This window comes from Musa acuminata, chromosome BXJ2-8 (assembly GCF_036884655.1).
Source record: "Musa acuminata AAA Group cultivar baxijiao chromosome BXJ2-8, Cavendish_Baxijiao_AAA, whole genome shotgun sequence".
In the NCBI taxonomy this organism is placed as follows: Eukaryota; Viridiplantae; Streptophyta; class Magnoliopsida; order Zingiberales; family Musaceae; genus Musa; species Musa acuminata.
The window spans coordinates 35,988,545-36,006,083 of NC_088345.1; the positions used below are offsets into that span (position 1 = coordinate 35,988,545).

The window sequence follows — 17,539 nt, forward strand, 5'->3', positions numbered from 1 at the left end:
CACTTATGTGGACTTTTGACCATGACGAACTACCTTGACCCTTTATCACATGATCCTTCAAAACTTATGAAATCTATGTTTGTAATGCAAAACAACTCTCCTTCGAACCGCGTGGGCGGCGACCGCAGTCGGCGGTGGTCGCAGGCAGCAGCGCATGCGACGACGATCACAGTGAACACTGCGGCGAGTGGCGGGGCCCACGAGCAGGCGGCGAGAGTCGCGGGCGATGCTGGTGAGGGCGCTGCTGGCGGCGGTGCGGCGAGCGGCGGGCAGCTGTGGGGGGCTGCGCGGTGAAACCCTCGCGTGAGGACGACGGCGCGTGGGCAAGCAGCGTGCCCCGCGATGCGGAAGAGACGTGGGGGCCAGTGCGAAATCGACTTGGTCAACATCCCTGCTTGACCCGCTTGATTGAGCTGAGTCCGTTACCACAAATTCTCCTCTCGACGGAAAATTGGTGTTGGTTCATCTTGAAAACTTAATTTTCTCTTCTCGCAATAGCTCGATGCAGGTTGATCATATTTAAGCAATTCTCAAATTTAGCCAAAAGAAATGATTTCATCGCATATCCGTCCGATTGTGAGTTGTATCAATTTTGTGAAGGAATTTTTTTTTAGTGATTACTTCATGAATAAAACGTTGACATGTTTCGTTATATCATGATAGATTTGATCCTTGGATTAAAAAATTATGCTCTGTTGTCATTCTATGCTTTCTGATTTATAAAACTTTTTTTTATCGGATTTTCTAGCCATATTATTTCCAAATTACTTTACTGGTTGAAAACATAATGGAGCTTGACTTTCTAACTCACTGCAGAATCACCTGCGAAGACATAGGAGATAATAGTTATTTTATTTAGATGGTTGAATCTCGGATTTTGATAACGAAATTAATTGATAAGTATTTATGATTTGATATGTGTTCTGAGTAATACAAGATGCTTCGATCAAGGAGAGACATTTAAAGCAAGAAGAATCATGTTGGGCCGGAGAAACATATTAGAAAATTAGACGTCGCGTCGAAGGATCGGTCGACGTATCGACAGAAGGCTCTGGGCCACGGTTTCGGGCATCGGGCCAAGAAGAGCGGATATGTGCTAAGGATATCGGAGTTGCGGAGGTCAACTAGTCGATTGGGCAATAGGCCACAAGAAATGACGAAGCGTCGAAGAATCGGACGAAGCGTCGATGGACCAATGACATGCTGAATAATATGATTCATGCTTAATAATATTTGTTTCGATCGAAGTGTGTTTTTATGTGTGCAGGATTAACTATGATAGCAAGGCATAAAACAAAATGAAGTCTCGGAGTTAAGGACGCGATTTCGTTGGGAGTTCGAGAGTTCATCGGAAATCCGAACATTCGTCGGAAGTTCTATCGGAACCAACTGAGAAGTCCAGGAGCTTGCCAAAGAAGCTCGTCGGAACTCGCCAAGAAGATCGTCATGAAGTCCAAGAGCTTGCCGGGAGTCCACCGGAACATTACCAAGAGTTCGTCGGAAGCTCGCCGGAAGAAATCAGACTTATTTTTCTTAGAATATGTCTTAGGAATCGTAGTAAGCATATAATAGGAGTTGGGATTGGAAGGTAATCCCATCAACTCTGTTAGGAGCCAATTGGGCTCGAAGTTGGGCTGGTTTAAGTCGGATTCAAGGCCCAACCAAGATGCTCAAACCCTAGCCGGCGGTGGCACCACCTAGGAGACTTAGTCTCCCAAGTGGTTTGGATGGTGGTATCGCCGGCAGTAAATGCTGCCAATGGTACCGCCCTTGTCAGGCGGTGGTACCGCCCGCACCCAAGAAACCCAGGATGAGATATTTTTAGGCTCCAAGTTTGAATCAACTTGAAGCCTATAAATACCCTTCTCATCCCTGATTAAGATACATAAGACTTGAGAGTAAAAATAGAAAGAAATTCTAGTGAAATCTTATATGAACTTCTCTCAAAAGTTCTAAGTGTTAGAATAGTTTGATAGAGGATTAAGTGGAGGTGTAAAGGTTATCTCCTAAACCCGGTAAAAGGATAATCGAGTTGTAAAAGGTGGTTGGTCTTTATCAATTGAAGGAAGACTGCTAGTGGATGTCGGTGGCCTCGACGGAAGAGGAATCGGCGGAGTGGATGTAGGTCACGACGACCGAACCACTATAAAAATCTGGTTTGCATTTCCTTTGAGCACTTTACTTTTATAGCAAATTGTCTCTCCTCTTTACTGTGCTTTTACTACGCCTACACTCGCATACACTTTCAAGTTTTCGAAATCGGTTTTTAACGTACGAAAGAATTTTCAAAACCAACGTTTTTACCGCTGCACTAATTCACCCCCCCCCCCCCTCTTAGTGTCGACTCGTTCCTAACAGTTGGTATCAGAACCTCATTTTTCATATTTGGTTTAACACCCAAATAAAAATGACTTTTTCGGCTTTCAAGAGGGTCACTCTCTCATTCGTCCTCCCTTATTCAATAGGATGGACTACACATATTGGAAAACTCAAATGAGAGTTTTCTTGCTTTTGTTGGATTTGAACTGATGGAATATTGTCGAAAGCGATTTTCGAAGGTCTTCTCTTCCAATAAACCATTAAAATGATTTGGAAAAGAAAACTTTTTCCTTAAATGTTAGAGTTATGCACGCTCTATTTTGTGCTTTGGATAAAACTGAGTTTAATCGGGTTTTTACTTGCGAAATGACTTTCGAAATATGACACACTCTCGAAATCACACACGAAGGTACGAGTAGAGTAAAATATTCTAAAGTCAATCTTTTAATGCATGATTTTGAACTATTTCATATGAAACCAAGCGAAACTATTGGAGATATGTACACCCATTTTACGGATGTCGTTTATGGTTTAAAAGCACTTGGTAGAAGTTTTTTGGATTTTGAACTCGTTAACAAGATTTTATGATCGCTTTCTAAAAATTGGGATTCGAAAATAACGGCAATACAAGAATCAAATAACTTGAACCAATTTTCAATTGAAGAACTTATAAGGTCTTTGATGACCTATGAAATGATGTGTAATGCACGTAAAAAACTTGAGAATCACCTTTCAAAGAACAGGAAGGATTTCGGACTTAGAACAATTAAAGACCACTCGAGCATAAGCTAAAGTGACGTTGAACTTGAACTCCTCACTATGAAATTTAAAAAGTTCATGAAACAAATATTAAAGAACAAAAAGAATGTAACTACTTGTTATGAACGCAAGAAGAGAGAAGCACTTTGGGATGAATTGAGCTCCTCCGAAGACGAAGAGAAAATCAACAAAGGCGAGGTGGCAAACTACGCCTTAATGACTTTTTACAATGAGGTAATCAAAACCCCTTTGCCTTATTTCGAAATTACATAATGCTTTTCATGAGTTATTTTAGTTTAGAAAATTATTTCTTAAAAATTACGTATTTAATAATATAATGAAAATGCTAAAAAATTAGGATCATGCTTATCTTTCTAGTAATTTTGAAAATGATCATGAAAATTATATGTTTTATGATAAATAAATAAAAATATTAGACTTAAATCTAATGATAGTCATATGTATGTTTTAAGAAGCAATAAGGTATATCTTGATGATTTTCGTATTGATTTTTTATTTTGTTTGGAAATGTTTTATGCTCAATGAAACAATAATTGATGAATATGCTTTATGTTTAATTATTTCTTTGGCTTATATGTCTTATCATGACGAAAGTTTTGAAAATAAATATTTGTATCATACTTGATGATTTTTATGTATAAGGACTTGAAGTAATGATTTGAAATCATATGTTTTGGAATTATGTGTTACACTTTTTGATCTTAATGATTTTTTATCTTTCCGTTTTAAATGTTGATGTATGGTTTTGACATAAGAATAAATATTTGGGCATGCTAATATAAAGTCAATCACACAAATTGAAACTAAAGAGGTTTAGATATCTTAAGAATCATTCAACATAATGTTCAACGAAACTATGCTTGAAGTCTTAATGAAAATGTAACGATGATTTGAAAGCATGCTTAATGAGTTTATATTTCAAACTTATGCATGATAATTTTTGCGATCTTTTGAAAGTTCTTTTTTGGTGTTAATGAATGATGCATGAATTTGAAAAAAAAGAATATGCATGTATGATGTTGACTCTTTTAAGAGTCTCTTTGTATGATATTGACTCTTTTACATTTTGTAACTCTATAACATTTGTGTAATTTATATTTAGATGTGGTCCATGACTTGACTTGACTGGCTGAGGTCAATACTATAATGGTGCTCGTCTTCGACCAATTGTGGCTCCTTCTCCTCTATTTCATCTTCAAGAGATGTACGGGTGATAATAGGTTCTTCAGGTATAGAGGATGATTTTGGAATCAAAACTCCATATTTAGTCAGTTTTTACAACCTTCGTCTTCTCCTTCCGCAATAGCAACTATTTATAAAAAATAGCATCTTTATATATTTCAACTTGAAGATTCTTTAGGCACTAGACTTTTGAGCCTTTTTACTCCTAAGGGATAACCTAAAAAAATATAATATTTTGACTTAGCTTCTAGTTTATCATCATTCACACTTACATATACTTTATAATAGAAAATTCTTAATTATAAATAAGAGGCAAGGTATCCACTCCACTTTTCTTCTAGTATCTTGAATTTAGTGGTAGATAATGACGATCTATTTATAAATAAGTAGCATACGGTCGATGCTATCTTGGCCTAACATGTATCGTACATTTTCCAATGTGATATGATTATTTTCTCTATTATATCATTTGTGGAGTGTGAGGCACTGTATAGTGGCGAATGATTACTTTCTTTGCATAGTAATTATTAAATTCACTACTATAAAATTTCAGACTATTATCAATACAAAGTGTCTAAACATGCCTCCCAATTTGTTTCTCCATCATAGTTTATACCTTTTTTGAGAAGTCATCAATGAAGATAACCATATAGTGAGCACTTCCTTAAAACGCTACCAATGAGGGACCCCACAAATATAAATGGATATAGTCGAGGATTCCCTTTCATATGATGTTGTATAGTGGAAAAAAAAACTCTGGTTTACTTTTCAAAAATACAAAACTCACATTGTACCATTTTTTATAACTTTCTTTCGCCTAATAAACCTTATTTAAAATCATCATGACTTTCTCTCTCATGTAGCCTAGCTTGATATATTATATCTTTGTATATTCATCATATGAGAGAAATGAACTAGAGATAGTCGTATCTCTTATTACTGTTGAGTATTAAAGGACATAAATTTAGATTTTGTTTTCAGCCTTCATCACCACGAGAGTTCCCTTTCTGACCGTTAAACTTTCATCTGGGCAAAATAGGTGTTTCCCATAAGCACATCTCCTTCTCTTTGGGTGAGTTTATAGGTAAAGAACAGTCGAAAAGATACTCATCTTGTGGCCTTATATGGCACGTGAAGGCCATAAGTACCACCGTCTCAACTTCTTTATCCATGAGACTTCAATAATTTATTTTTCTTTTGACTGTAACTTTTTTTTCTTAGAGCTTAGTAGTCTGCTTTGATACGACCCTTTTGTTTTTGTAGTAGTAGTACTATTTTAGATTTAAATCTAAATTTGCTTTTATCTCAAAGCTTCAGTATGACTTTTGGAGATTCTGATTGTTAATTGGAAGTTCATAACTTCTTTTGATACTCTTCACATATAAAATTGTTTCATGAAAATTTTTATATGAAACATAAATAGAACATAATAATAATAGAGCCTTATCTTCTTCTTGGATGACGATGTTCATATTTTCTAGATCTATGATTATGGTTTGAAAGACATTAATATATGTTAATTTACTAAGGTTTCTTCGATCATTCGTAATATGTGCAATCTCTGTTTGAAGGTGATCTTCCTTATAGGGGTTTTGTCTTGATATATGACCGTTAATTTAACCCAAACTTTTATTATTATTTATTTTATAGTAACCTCTCAAAGTGCTTCGTTTCGTTGGATATACACATGAACAATGTTATCATGACACTCTGATATACTCATGAACAATATTATTTGGTTAATTTAACCCAAACTTTTATTGTCATTTTCTTTTCGCGAGGATGATGTTTGGAAGTTTCTAAGATAGTCTTCGTCTTTATCGTTCACAAAGAGTAGTTGATCTTTCGATCTAACTTTCCAATTTCATATTTTGTGTCTACCGTTGAGGCCTAGTGACTTGGTAATCTCGCTTTAATACTATTTGTTGTGGAGGATCAGTAAGTTACGTAGTCATGAGATACAGAGCGTTCCCACATCTGACTCTTGGCTAGTCGCCTCGCCGTCGTCGAGCACGACACGTCTCTCCCTTCCCATTCCATCTCCCTCAAGTGCGACGACCAGGAAGCCGAGTTCATCCACGCGTCCGCCCCCACTGCCAAGGTCTCGGACATACTCGACTCCGTCTACGTTCCACCAGTCGTGATCGCGTTCCTCCCACTCAACAGAATGCTGAGCTACGGCGGCCACCACTTGTCACTTCTCGGCGTCCAAGTCACCGAGCTCGCCGGCGAGGTGTTCATTGGGTGGACCGTCAACCATGCCTTGGCCGACGGCACCTGCTTCTGGCACATCTTCAACTCGTGGTCGGAGATATGCCGCACCAGCCGCAACCATGTCATCGATCCTCCCGTCTTCGACCGGTGGTTTGTCGAGTCTTGCAGCCCTCCTCTCCGGCTGCTGTTCAGCAGCGAGCGAGAATTCATTAGAAGGCCCATGTACACTCCGGTGGAGGAGTGCGCGTTCCATTTCTCCGCCGAATCCGTGGCCAAGCTAAGGCCAGAGCCAACGCGGAGATGGGCACCGGCAACCGGATCTCCTCTCTCCAATCCCTGCTCTCCCACCTTTGGCTGTCGGTGAGGCGCGCACGCGGCACTGAGCTCACCGGTGAAAGATAAGGAGTTCTTAATGAACGTGGCACATCTGCCATGGAAATCTATCTCGCATCTTTAGCTTATCCACATATTCTCATGTGATTCGTGCTTGATTTGTTAGAGCTTCTACTGTTATATTGCATTCTGCTAGCAATTACTTTGGCTATTCATTATTGGATAAAGAGACTCAAACGTTAAATCAAGTTATAATAGATGCAAAAAATAAAGTTAATCTTACGCTATTAACCTTCAAAAATGGACGCAAAATTGTATCATTAATAAAAAAAGGTTATAATAAATCGTACTGCATTGCACGGTCAAGTTGGACCGCCAATTGAACCGAATGTCGTACTGGGCCACACAGCTATGCCAATCGATCCCTAATTGAGCCGATCAAAGTGAAGGCCACATAGGCCCAATCTAACCTGGCCTAGATTGGGCTTTTAAGACATGGCCTGTTCGGTTTGGCGTATCCCTGCCCTTGCCGCATGATCTAACTTCAAGCCAAGCGTCGGAAGCTTGGACGGGGTGAAGAACATCATCCCTCCTGTTCACCGACTTAATTGGAGGAAGATGCTTGGTCCGGCCACCGCCGTCCACCTCCCACTCAGCCCACCCTCTCTCATCGTCTCGCCTCTCCTCCCGCTCCGCTGCCCCGTACCTAGGCTCGCCTTCCGCCCCCGCACCGCTGCCGCCCGCCCCCTCGCCTCCGCCGCCCAGCCCCCCGATCTTAGCGCTGCGGCTGCCGAGGTGGACATGTTCTGCGGCCGCGACGGCGTCTGGACTGCCCGCCAGCAGACGGTGGTGGTCCTCTGGGACCTCGATAACAAGCCCCCCCGCGGGCCCCCTTACGAGGCCGCCGTCGCCCTCCGCCGCGCTGCCGAGCTCTTCGGACGCGTCGTCGAGGTCTCCGCCTACGCCAACCGCCACGCCTTCGTCCACCTCCCCCAGTGGGTCCTCGAGCAGCGCCGTGAGCGCCATCGCCTGAACGTCCTCGAGCGCAAGGGCCTCGTCGCCCCTGCCGAATCCTACACCTGCGGCGTCTGTGGCCGGAAGTGCCGAACCAACCTGGATCTCAAGAAGCACTTCCGCCAGCTCCATGTGCGTGAGCGCCAGAAGAAGCTGGACCGCATGCGCTCCCTCAAGGGCAAGAAGCGGCAGAGGTACCGCGAGAGGTTCATCGCTGGGAACCACAAGTACGAGGATGCCGCCCGGACTCTGCTCACCCCCAAGACAGGGTATGGCCTTGCTTCGGAGCTTCGGCGGGCAGGAGTCTTCGTCAGGACGGTCGCCGACAAGCCCCAGGCTGCAGACTCGGCGGTCAAAAGGCAGATGCTGCATTCTATGACTCGGGGGATTGATTGGCTGTTTCTGGTGTCCGACGACTCGGATTTTTCTGACATGATCAGGAGGGCGAGGGAGGCTGACCTGAGGACGGTGGTGGTCGGGGATGGTCGGACGGCACTGGGGCGGCAGGCTGACATATGGGTTCCTTGGGTGCGGGTGGAGAATGGGGAGGTGGGCAAAGAGTTGTTGCAGTCAGGGTGGGGGGCACAATTCTTGGATGGGGAGGAGGCGAATAGTTATTACGATGCTGATGACAACATGGAAGGATTATTTGCATCTGCTGGTTTCTATGAGGATGGTGAATTGCAGGATTTAGACGTGGTAATTGATGAGATTGTCATTGGGAATTCCAGATTGGGTGGTCTTGAGATTTCAGCATTTTCGGAGGAGGAGGTCGTCGATGAAGGCACTTTTGGGGAGGAATTTGGATACGAGGGGATTCAAAGCTTTGGATCACCAACTCCCAACAACGAATTGCTATGGGATAGTGAGGCAGAGGAGGAGGATCCATACATTTGAGTGCCAAAAGGTACTTTCAGTTTCAGTCAAATTATTATGATATATGTAGACATATTTCTTTTGTAGCCTAATTTGCTTCCAATGTTACTTAACTATATGATGTAGATGAGCCCTTTTGTTATTTTTATATGTACTACTTGCAAAAAGGATGCACACACACACACGCACATATATATTGTCAAAAGACCTTAGTTGCTTGCTTGAGTGAAGTGAGACACTTGTGAATATAAAAATCATAATAAAATATAATTAATGATAAAAATAATCATTAAAATAAAAAGTAGATGATATATGAGTTTAATAACATTTTATATAGTCAAAATATCACCCAAAAACTTAGAAATACATACATTTAACCACTAAGATTAAGATGCTACCTATGATTGTCATGATTTAAGATCACAAAACAACAGTAACAATCCAAAGGAATAGCAGTAACAATCCCAAGATCAACAATCAAGAGGGAGGCTACACCGACACGGTGCAAGAGGTGATGAAGTGGAGCAGCGGAGTTTGATTTAAGATCAAAGGCAATGACGAAGAATGTTGTCTCTACTACGGTGCCACTCAGTTGGCTGGGAGGGGATGTGCCTTCATATATATATATATATATATATATATATATATATATATATATATATATATATATATATATATATATATATATATAGAGAGAGAGAGAGAGAGAGAGAGAGAGATTGCTGAGAGTGGGGAAGAGAGAGACAGGGGAGAGCAGGGAGAGATGGGGGGCAGGGGGATGGCCCTGCACCTTCAGGAGAGAGGGGGGCACTGTGGGCTAGGAGAGAGAAATAAGAGAGGGGGAGAGGGGGCCTGCACTGTCGATTGAGAGAAGTCGTCGGGGTCAACAACATCAGCAGAGGAGATCATCGGGGGAGGAGGTGGCAACTGCGTTTGTCACGTCGAAGGAGGCAGCATATGCTGTTGTATGGTATATTTGTTGTAAGTGATTAGTACCTGGATTTGGAGAACTAGATGTCTGTAGACACTATAGGACTTGTGAGTTACATGTTAGGATTTATTCCTCAAACCAGATTTTTTTTCTCCGATTTGAAGAGAAAGATCTCCCAAAGATCTAAACTAGAGAGCAAAAAGATTATTTTATTGCTGGAAAATGGAGAGTAACTGTAGAGGATGCTAATTGATGTCTTAAGTGGCTTCAGACTCCAAATAGCATTGGTCTAAAACATCAAATACTAATGCTAAGGCTACTTTGGGTTCATGATTAGCAGATGGGTTTTCAGGAATTATTAAGAGCTATCAAAGTCTCCGGGGACTCCTATAGTGAGAAGAAGAGGTTGCTCCCCTTGTTTGTATCTTGAGAGAACCGCAATAAGACCTCAAAGAATGTCAACACTTGTTAGAAACGAAGAGTTATACCAGAACCTATTTGAGGTGGTAATGACTCGCACAAGTCAGATTGGTAGATGTAGGAAGGTGATGACTAATGTGATACAGTAGAAGCCTATGGGTTCCATGCTAATGCTTCATCTTGTTGTTTTCCTAAAAGTAATTATTATAAAGGCTATTCCATGCTCTAAATTTTCTGTTATATGTCTTGTAACTGAAGTGAACTTTTACGTGTCTGTGACATGTTGGAGTCTTGTATTATTTGGCACTGCCAAACTTGCAGCATGTTGGCATGCCTTGATACAACAGAATATTGTATGCCTGTCTCTTCAGGCAGTGCTGAGTACAGGCTGCATGCTAAATTCTTGGTTACAACTTAAAATTGTATATCCCACTATTACCAGCTTACTTTATTAATTTGTTTTGCATGGTCTCAAAAACCACATAATACCAATTGTTACCGGCCCTACCATATAGGTTCAATATTGGACTAATACATAGTACACTGGTCATAGTGATTAGTATCGGCAAGTTAAACAAATTCTGAACCTTTTTCCGGATGTACCAAGGTGTAATGATCCTACTGATCGGTTACCTACCGGTCTAATAAGTTCCCAAGATGAGTGTTGATATTTATACCTTGATGATAAGTCTGTTTATATTCACTTGATACAAGTTTAGTGACTTGTAGGTTTTGTTCAGCGCCGGAATCCTGTGCATGATTCTGAAATATGAAGTTGAAAATTGCCTGACTTGGTTGAGCTTGGTGAGAGACCACCTCGAAGCTAATAATCTCTAATCTGTTTCAAGTGTGCATACGCTAAGCAAGAAACTCTTGTTCCATCGAATGAGGCAAGTGCTCACTCGTCATTTACGGACGGAGTGCATCAAATTAGATAATTTGGGGTTTTGACATACATGTAAGTTGTATATAACAGTTGACTGCAATTTGTAGCAATTTATGTGATAAATTTGATGCTTAAATCTTTTTTCTTGAACGTACAATCCAATCATGAGATCTTTTGTTTCATAGGTCTTAGTTGCATGGACATGTTAACTAGCTGGTTGGACTAGTTAAATTTAGAGTATGGAGATTATGTTTATAACGGACATCGTATATTAGATTAGAACTTTGGATGTTTATGCTACGGATACGTTCAGATGTTGTGGGTATGGTGTACAAGTTGAGGTCAGTAGCACATAGCGCTGCTGCATGAGGAGACAAAACAGTAACACTTGGTTTTTTCCTTTTTCATGTGATGGAAAGCTTTGTTAAGTTTTGCAAGTGACTTCTGCCCACGTGTGAAACACATTTGCTTTCGATGCTGCTCGAATTATTTCTTCGTTGAATGCAGAAATAAGTGCTTTGATTTGATGAGTTTTGTTTTTTGTTTTTTTTTCTGGTAGCCATTTGCATATGATTGCTCTATGTTGTGGTTGGTGCAACTCACATTAGTTGGTCTTAACATATTTGCTTGTGAGAAGAAGAATTGAAAGTGTTCATTTGTTTGTCGTTTTTTTTTCAGTTTTATTAGATTGGCAGTCTTATCATCATAAGACATGATTAGGAGAGAGGGATAGTTACCATCTAAATTACATCTTCAAAGTTTTGGTTGGTTCAAACTACACTTCAGTTTAAGAAAGCATGTTATTGATATGATTATTATTTTCGATCAATCGAATCGAGATTATTTTCGATCTATCAACAACATGCCACATGGGCTTTTGATATGATTATTGTTTTCGATCAATCGAGATTCGATCTATCAACATGCCACATGGCTTTTGAACCTTTAGGCATATGACACATTAGTATGATACTTAAAAGAATATATATATTTTTTATTAAATCGATGGTTATAAGATTGCTATTTTATAAAATAACATTCTCAAATATATTTTTGTTCAAAACTCATCCAATTCTACAAGGGGTGGTACCTTGGAAAATTTTTTTATAAAATCCAATGTTTGAATCCTCAGTAATGCCTTTCTTTCCTCTTTCGAACTTGATGGATGGAATCAATTTTGTCAAATTGGAAGAAGGGCCAAATTTGACCTTGTCATGTGCATCGATGCTAAAGGGTACTCATAGCTCTCGTGTGTTGATGATGTTGAAGGTAAGTAAGCCCAAAACTTAGGTTTCCTCCCACGTTAATGCATTTGATACCCTCGGTCTCTTGCTCATTAAGTTGACCTATAGTTGGTAGAGGTTATTGTTAATAGGTCTTGTCACCATTATTTTCCCATTCCCTCCTATTCGACGACTCCATCCCTCAATTATAGTTAATAGGTCTTGTCACCATTATTTTCCCATTCCCTCCTATTCGACTCCATACCTCAATTATAGTTACTTGGGGCTGGATTGGAATGTCAGTGTCTCTTCTTTCTCTCGCTAATAGTGGTGTTCTTTTTCTTAGATCAACAAGGAGAGGAGGCCATGTCGTCGGTATTTGGGTTTGTCTAATTGAGACGTGGTTGCTTACGAACTAATGTCTTTTTCTTTTTCATTTGGTAGACATTGAATATGGGAGAAGAGCAAGCAAGCGGAAAAGGAAGACTGACAAAGAAAAGAGGAGAAAGAAGAAGAAGAAGAAGAAGAGCATATATTCACATTTCCACTATTTAATGGGCCGAGGAGAGGAAGATGATAATGGTATCTGTTGCCGTGATTAAATATGGATTTTTTTTTTCTGAAACATCATTATATAGATAGTTGGGCTATCATCTTCAAAAATTCTTTGAATGAGATTTCGTGTCCTAAATCTATCTCATTATGCTTTTATCGGATGATATTTTGGACAATTAACATTTGGTAAATGACCAATGACTACCTTTTAGGTGTTTAAGACTTGTGAGACGAGATTTCGAGAGATGGCGTCTTGCTTTGAATACCCCAATCACTTTGCAAGCAAACGGGGCGCGGGGCCCACATGACTTTTTTTAATGCGGTGAGGCCATTTGGAGTCGTCCACTTGTCTTTACTTACTGTCTCATCCAACTCTCCTATTCCATTCTAACTCAACCAAACTTGGCTCAATTGAACCGAGAGAGAGAGAGAGAGAGAGAGGAGTCGATTGGACCCAAATCACTCGTCGGTGCACGACCATATTCATCACCAACACTCCAAAGATTCCTGTGGAAACCTCAGAAGACCACCCCAAACTCGATTGGGATCACAGCCTTTCGGTCTGTTCGAATCAAGCTGAGATTAATCTGCAGACGTAACCTCGAGTCAAATCGGACTTCGGTGTTGCCCTTAGTAGAATGCATTCTCGATTGAATCCTACCAATTCGCAAGTAGTGCCATGAGATCAACATGCCATGTCGAAGAGGCAAAGCGTGATGGCCACACTTGCCTGCCAAGGCGTGCGAAGGGGAAACTGCTTCCTTTCATGGCAGTGAGAGAAAGAGTAAGAAACCACGAGAGGCAATTCCAAATCAGGGCTGGCTTTTCGATTTGGTTAACGTGGGATTAGGCTGCGTAATGGTTGTTGCGTCTTCTTTCCTTCTTCCCCATCAGCACAAGCGGAGAGGCGGAGCCCAACAAGCAAATGACTTCATGGATGGATGGAGAACGTTGCTTGTATGTTTGACGGGAACCAGATCGCCGAGGTATAACTGCGCTTCCACTCTATTGTGCTTAAATGTTTGTGGTGGTGCTCCTCTTGGATGCGTCATAGGTGTGTTTTGGGAGCGTTTCACTGGTTGGGGAGGAGGCACTAACTTTGGCAAAAGTGGGTTCCCTCTGGTCATCAGCTTCCCCCCTCCCCGTCTGCTCTTCTTTTTGCCTCTGTCTCCTGTCCTAGGTTTTGGATTCCACAACTACAAAGTTCCTGTTGCGATAACACGACAAGCGACCGGCGATCGAAGATTGTACTCGCATCCTCTCTTTTGCGAGGTGGAAGACGAGATCTTGAAGACGAGAAGAGAAGAAGATAAAAAAGAAAAAAATTCGATCTTGACGTGTTCTGTCTGCTGCAGTTGAGTACCCGTTGAAGGCTATTTCTAGTTTTCTACTTCTCGAGGAAGAGCAAGAAACCGGAGGAGGAAGATTGAACCCGCATCCTTGAAAGAAGATATCTTGAACGCAAGAAAGAGAAAAGAATTCCATCTTGACGGGTTCTGTCTGCTGCTTCTCGAGGAGGAGCCAGACACCGGAGAAGGATGATCGAACCCTCCTCCTCTCTTTTGCGAGGTGAAAGATGAGATCTTGAGGCGAGAAAGATTAAAATAATAAATAAAAAAATCGGTCTTCAAGTGTTCTGTCTGCTGTATTTAGTAGGAGTTGAGCTCGAGAAAGAGCAGAGGAGGGAGGGGAGGAGGGCAAAGCCGCCGATGTGGAATCTAAATGACTCGCCGGATCAAATGAAGGACGCAGCTACTGATGCTGAGGAGGACAACAAAGGAAAAGCGCCGGAGACGGTGTCCACCGACAAGGACCGCTGCTGCTACGACAACTCCAGCTCCTCCGCCGTCGAGGCCGACGGAGACTGCAAGATATTCGGATTCACAGTCACCGGCCGCGGCCTCCAACACGTGGAAGGCAGCTGCTCCGCCGACAGCGAACCCGCCGTCATCACGCGGCAGTTCTTCCCGTTAGACGAAGTCATGGAAGCAGGCGACGTCGGCGGCGGCGCCGCGGAGAGCTCGTTGCCACCTGCGCACTGGGTCGGCGTCCAGTTCGGGCAGTCACCGCAGCGGAGCGCCACCGCGACAGAGACGGCGGCGGAGGCGTCTCAGCCCGCCAAGAAGAGCCGGCGAGGGCCGCGGTCGAGGAGCTCGCAGTACCGCGGCGTCACATTCTACCGGAGGACCGGCCGCTGGGAGTCACACATATGGTTAGCCCAATTCCCTTCTTCCTTTCTCATCTTCCTTTTTCGCTTCGTAGACATCAACGAATTCATGTACTGTTTCATCATTTACGTGCAGGGATTGCGGAAAGCAAGTCTATTTGGGTAAGCATCTGATGGATTTCGTGGTAACCTCCGTGCGTCACACCGCTTCAATGGCTTATCGCCGTCAATTCCTACAGGTGGATTCGATACAGCTCATGCTGCGGCGAGGGCATACGACCGTGCCGCCATCAAATTTCGCGGCGTCGACGCGGACATCAACTTCAATATGGAAGACTACGAGGAGGACATCAAACAGGTGAGTGCTGCTGCTGCTGCCATAACTCGTGCAAACATAGAAGAGCAGTTCCTGAGAAAGACGATGGTTGTGGGTGGGCAGATGAACAATCTCACGAAGGAGGAGTTCGTCCATGTGCTTCGACGCCAGAGCACCGGTTTCCCGAGAGGGAGCTCCAAGTACAGGGGAGTCACACTGCACAAGTGCGGCCGATGGGAAGCCAGAATGGGCCAATTCCTGGGGAAGAAGTATGCAAATCCATCTATCTCTCTCTCTCGCTCCTCGTCTCTGTTTCCTTTCCCCCCTCGAAGCTCGTAATCGTTTGCTCTTCAAGCAGATACGTCTATCTGGGCCTCTTCGACACGGAAGTGGAAGCTGCAAGGTAAACTCTGTTCCACAGTTGCTACGAGTTAAACGGAGGCTTTACGTGTGCTTCGGGTTTGCAGGGCTTATGACAACGCTGCCATTAAATGCTATGGGAAAGATGCGGTGACCAATTTCGACCCGAGCATCTACGTGGAGGAGCTCGATCCCAGCGGTGGGTTATCGGTTGCTATTTCGCAGTTTGATGCTTGGTCTAGTCTTCCTTCTCATATAATGTTGCAGATGGCAAGAAGGAACACAACCTCGACCTGAGCTTGGGAAGGTCTAACTCTGATATCGACGATCCTTGTGGGGACGATAAGGGTGTTGGGATGGACAGCAAGGCAAAGGTATGATGATGACCTCTGTCCCTGTAGCAACCACAATCTTCCATGCTCACTTACTTTGCCTGCCATGATCGAAAGCTGCAGCTTGCGAACAGCAGCGGTGACGGCGGTGGCCACCACCACCACCACCACCACCAGCAGCAGCAGCAGCAGCAGCAACGACGACAGAGACAGTGGAACTGGGGTAACGGTAGCAGCGATAGGCTACGACGCTTCGCAGACATGGCCACACCTGGAGTGATGGCCAGTTCGGCTGCAGCATCATCAGGATTCCCTCAACAAACAGCAAGGCCACATCTGACTTGGCTGTAAGAGATCTACTCGAGCCCATTGGTCCAAACTCAAAAAGAGTAAGGTCGATGCATCTTTGTTCTTCTCGACTGCAGGGAGTGAAGTTTTCTTGCTAGTGCTAGTAAATTTAAGTTGAGTAAGAAATGGATGGATGAACGTTCCATGACTAGAAATTAATAGTTTCGACATTAAAAATAAATCATCCTAAATATTTTCCTTCATCATTTTTTCTTTTCGAAAAAGTATATTTATTATCAGAAACTTGCGTTTGTTGATATTTTTACAACTTTTCTATATTATAAACTTTTATTATTATTAACTAATTAGGTAATTCAAACTTTCTTATTATTTATTGTATGGAGATGCTAACTAGTAAGGATTGGGATTAAATCTAAATTATTGATAGTAAGGTTTGGGTAAAATCTAAATTATTGATATTTATCATTTACAAAACAAGAAGGAGAAGAAGAAAAATCAAAATCCAAGTAGTAGTGCATTTAAAGTATTTTTCATCTTCTCTGAAGCATTTCTAATTTTGTATTCTGATCTTGTTGGAACAAAAAAACTATAGTTAAGAATTTTAGAATGTTCGGTAAAATATAATATATGACCGAGCATTAATTTTCTTCTGAAAATATAATATATTCTTTGCACATATGCTATTACAATTTTTATTTTTTTGGCTAAAAGTAAGATTGGATTCCTTGTTTCCTAATGTGGAATGGCAATTAATGGAGTGTTGTCTTTTGGAACAACAACCAAGTAGACAATCAAACCTGCGTACAAACCAATAAAATTAATGCTGGTAAAACTTCGACTAAGATAATTCCCCAAAGTTAGTATCAAGTTGGTCAGTAGATTCTCATAATTGAAGTCAAGATGTCCTGATCTAGAGTGACCTAAGTGATAGGTCCACATGCCTAACCAAGTAGTCTTTTACTACAATGTTTTTGGTTAACAACTGTCACATTAGCTTTATTAAGGAGAACGATGATGTATGCTAAAGGAGATTTAGAAAACACTTTGCGGGTGGGTTTGTGAAACCTCACAAGTCTTGTCATACGATAATAAATGTTGTGGGGGTGGTGGGTATCACCATATCCCCTTTGCACATATAATTATTGGCACACGTGACGCTGTCTGATTGATACGATCTTGCACTTGTTGATGATAGTAGGTAGGATGGGCAATTTTAAATTGGATCCGATCCAAGTTGATATGATCGAGTTGTTCTTTAGTTTATGTGAGAAAACAAAGGTCCATAATCTTATACAAGTTTTCTTCTCTTGGTTTTTTTTGCC

General features: G+C 41.9%; 2 protein-coding genes across 8 annotated transcripts; both read left to right on the forward strand.

Annotated features, from left to right (window-relative positions):
* The first annotated feature begins 7,338 nt into the window (after positions 1 to 7,338).
* Positions 7,339 to 12,953, forward strand: LOC135619412 (uncharacterized). Of its 3 annotated transcripts, none has more exons than XM_065121403.1 (2): positions 7,339 to 8,749; positions 12,623 to 12,953. In XM_065121403.1, the coding sequence occupies exon 1, from the start codon at positions 7,447 to 7,449 to the stop codon at positions 8,737 to 8,739; it is 1,293 nt and encodes a 430-aa protein (XP_064977475.1). In that variant the 5' UTR covers positions 7,339 to 7,446; the 3' UTR covers positions 8,740 to 8,749; positions 12,623 to 12,953. The 3 variants fall into 3 exon arrangements, with proteins under 3 accessions (XP_064977475.1, XP_064977476.1, XP_064977474.1); XM_065121404.1 differs by lacking the exon at positions 12,623 to 12,953 and adding an exon at positions 10,789 to 11,105; XM_065121402.1 differs by lacking the exon at positions 12,623 to 12,953 and adding an exon at positions 10,799 to 11,105.
* A 333-nt stretch (positions 12,954 to 13,286) lies between these two features.
* Positions 13,287 to 16,459, forward strand: LOC135619411 (AP2-like ethylene-responsive transcription factor TOE3). 5 transcript variants are annotated; one of them, XM_065121398.1, is made up of 10 exons: positions 13,287 to 13,719; positions 14,089 to 14,302; positions 14,387 to 14,945; positions 15,037 to 15,062; positions 15,140 to 15,258; positions 15,340 to 15,485; positions 15,572 to 15,619; positions 15,684 to 15,775; positions 15,844 to 15,950; positions 16,026 to 16,459. In XM_065121398.1, exons 2-10 carry the CDS (start codon positions 14,272 to 14,274, stop codon positions 16,257 to 16,259), a joined length of 1,362 nt encoding a protein of 453 aa, XP_064977470.1. In that variant the 5' UTR covers positions 13,287 to 13,719; positions 14,089 to 14,271; the 3' UTR covers positions 16,260 to 16,459. The 5 variants fall into 5 exon arrangements, with proteins under 5 accessions (XP_064977470.1, XP_064977469.1, XP_064977472.1 ...); XM_065121397.1 differs by having other exon boundaries at positions 13,287 to 14,302; XM_065121400.1 differs by having other exon boundaries at positions 13,287 to 14,302; positions 14,390 to 14,945.
* The last annotated feature ends 1,080 nt before the right edge of the window (positions 16,460 to 17,539 follow it).

Coding starts and splice junctions, on each gene's coding strand:
- LOC135619411 (XM_065121397.1), top strand. CDS start 14,272: ATGATCGAACCCTCCTCCTCTCTTTTGCGAG. Junction 14,946..15,036: donor CGCTGGGAGTCACACATATG/GTTAGCCCAATT, acceptor ATTTACGTGCAG/GGATTGCGGAAAGCAAGTCT. Junction 15,063..15,139: donor CGGAAAGCAAGTCTATTTGG/GTAAGCATCTGA, acceptor CAATTCCTACAG/GTGGATTCGATACAGCTCAT.
- LOC135619412 (XM_065121403.1), top strand. CDS start 7,447: ATGCTTGGTCCGGCCACCGCCGTCCACCTCCCACTCAGCCCACCCTCT.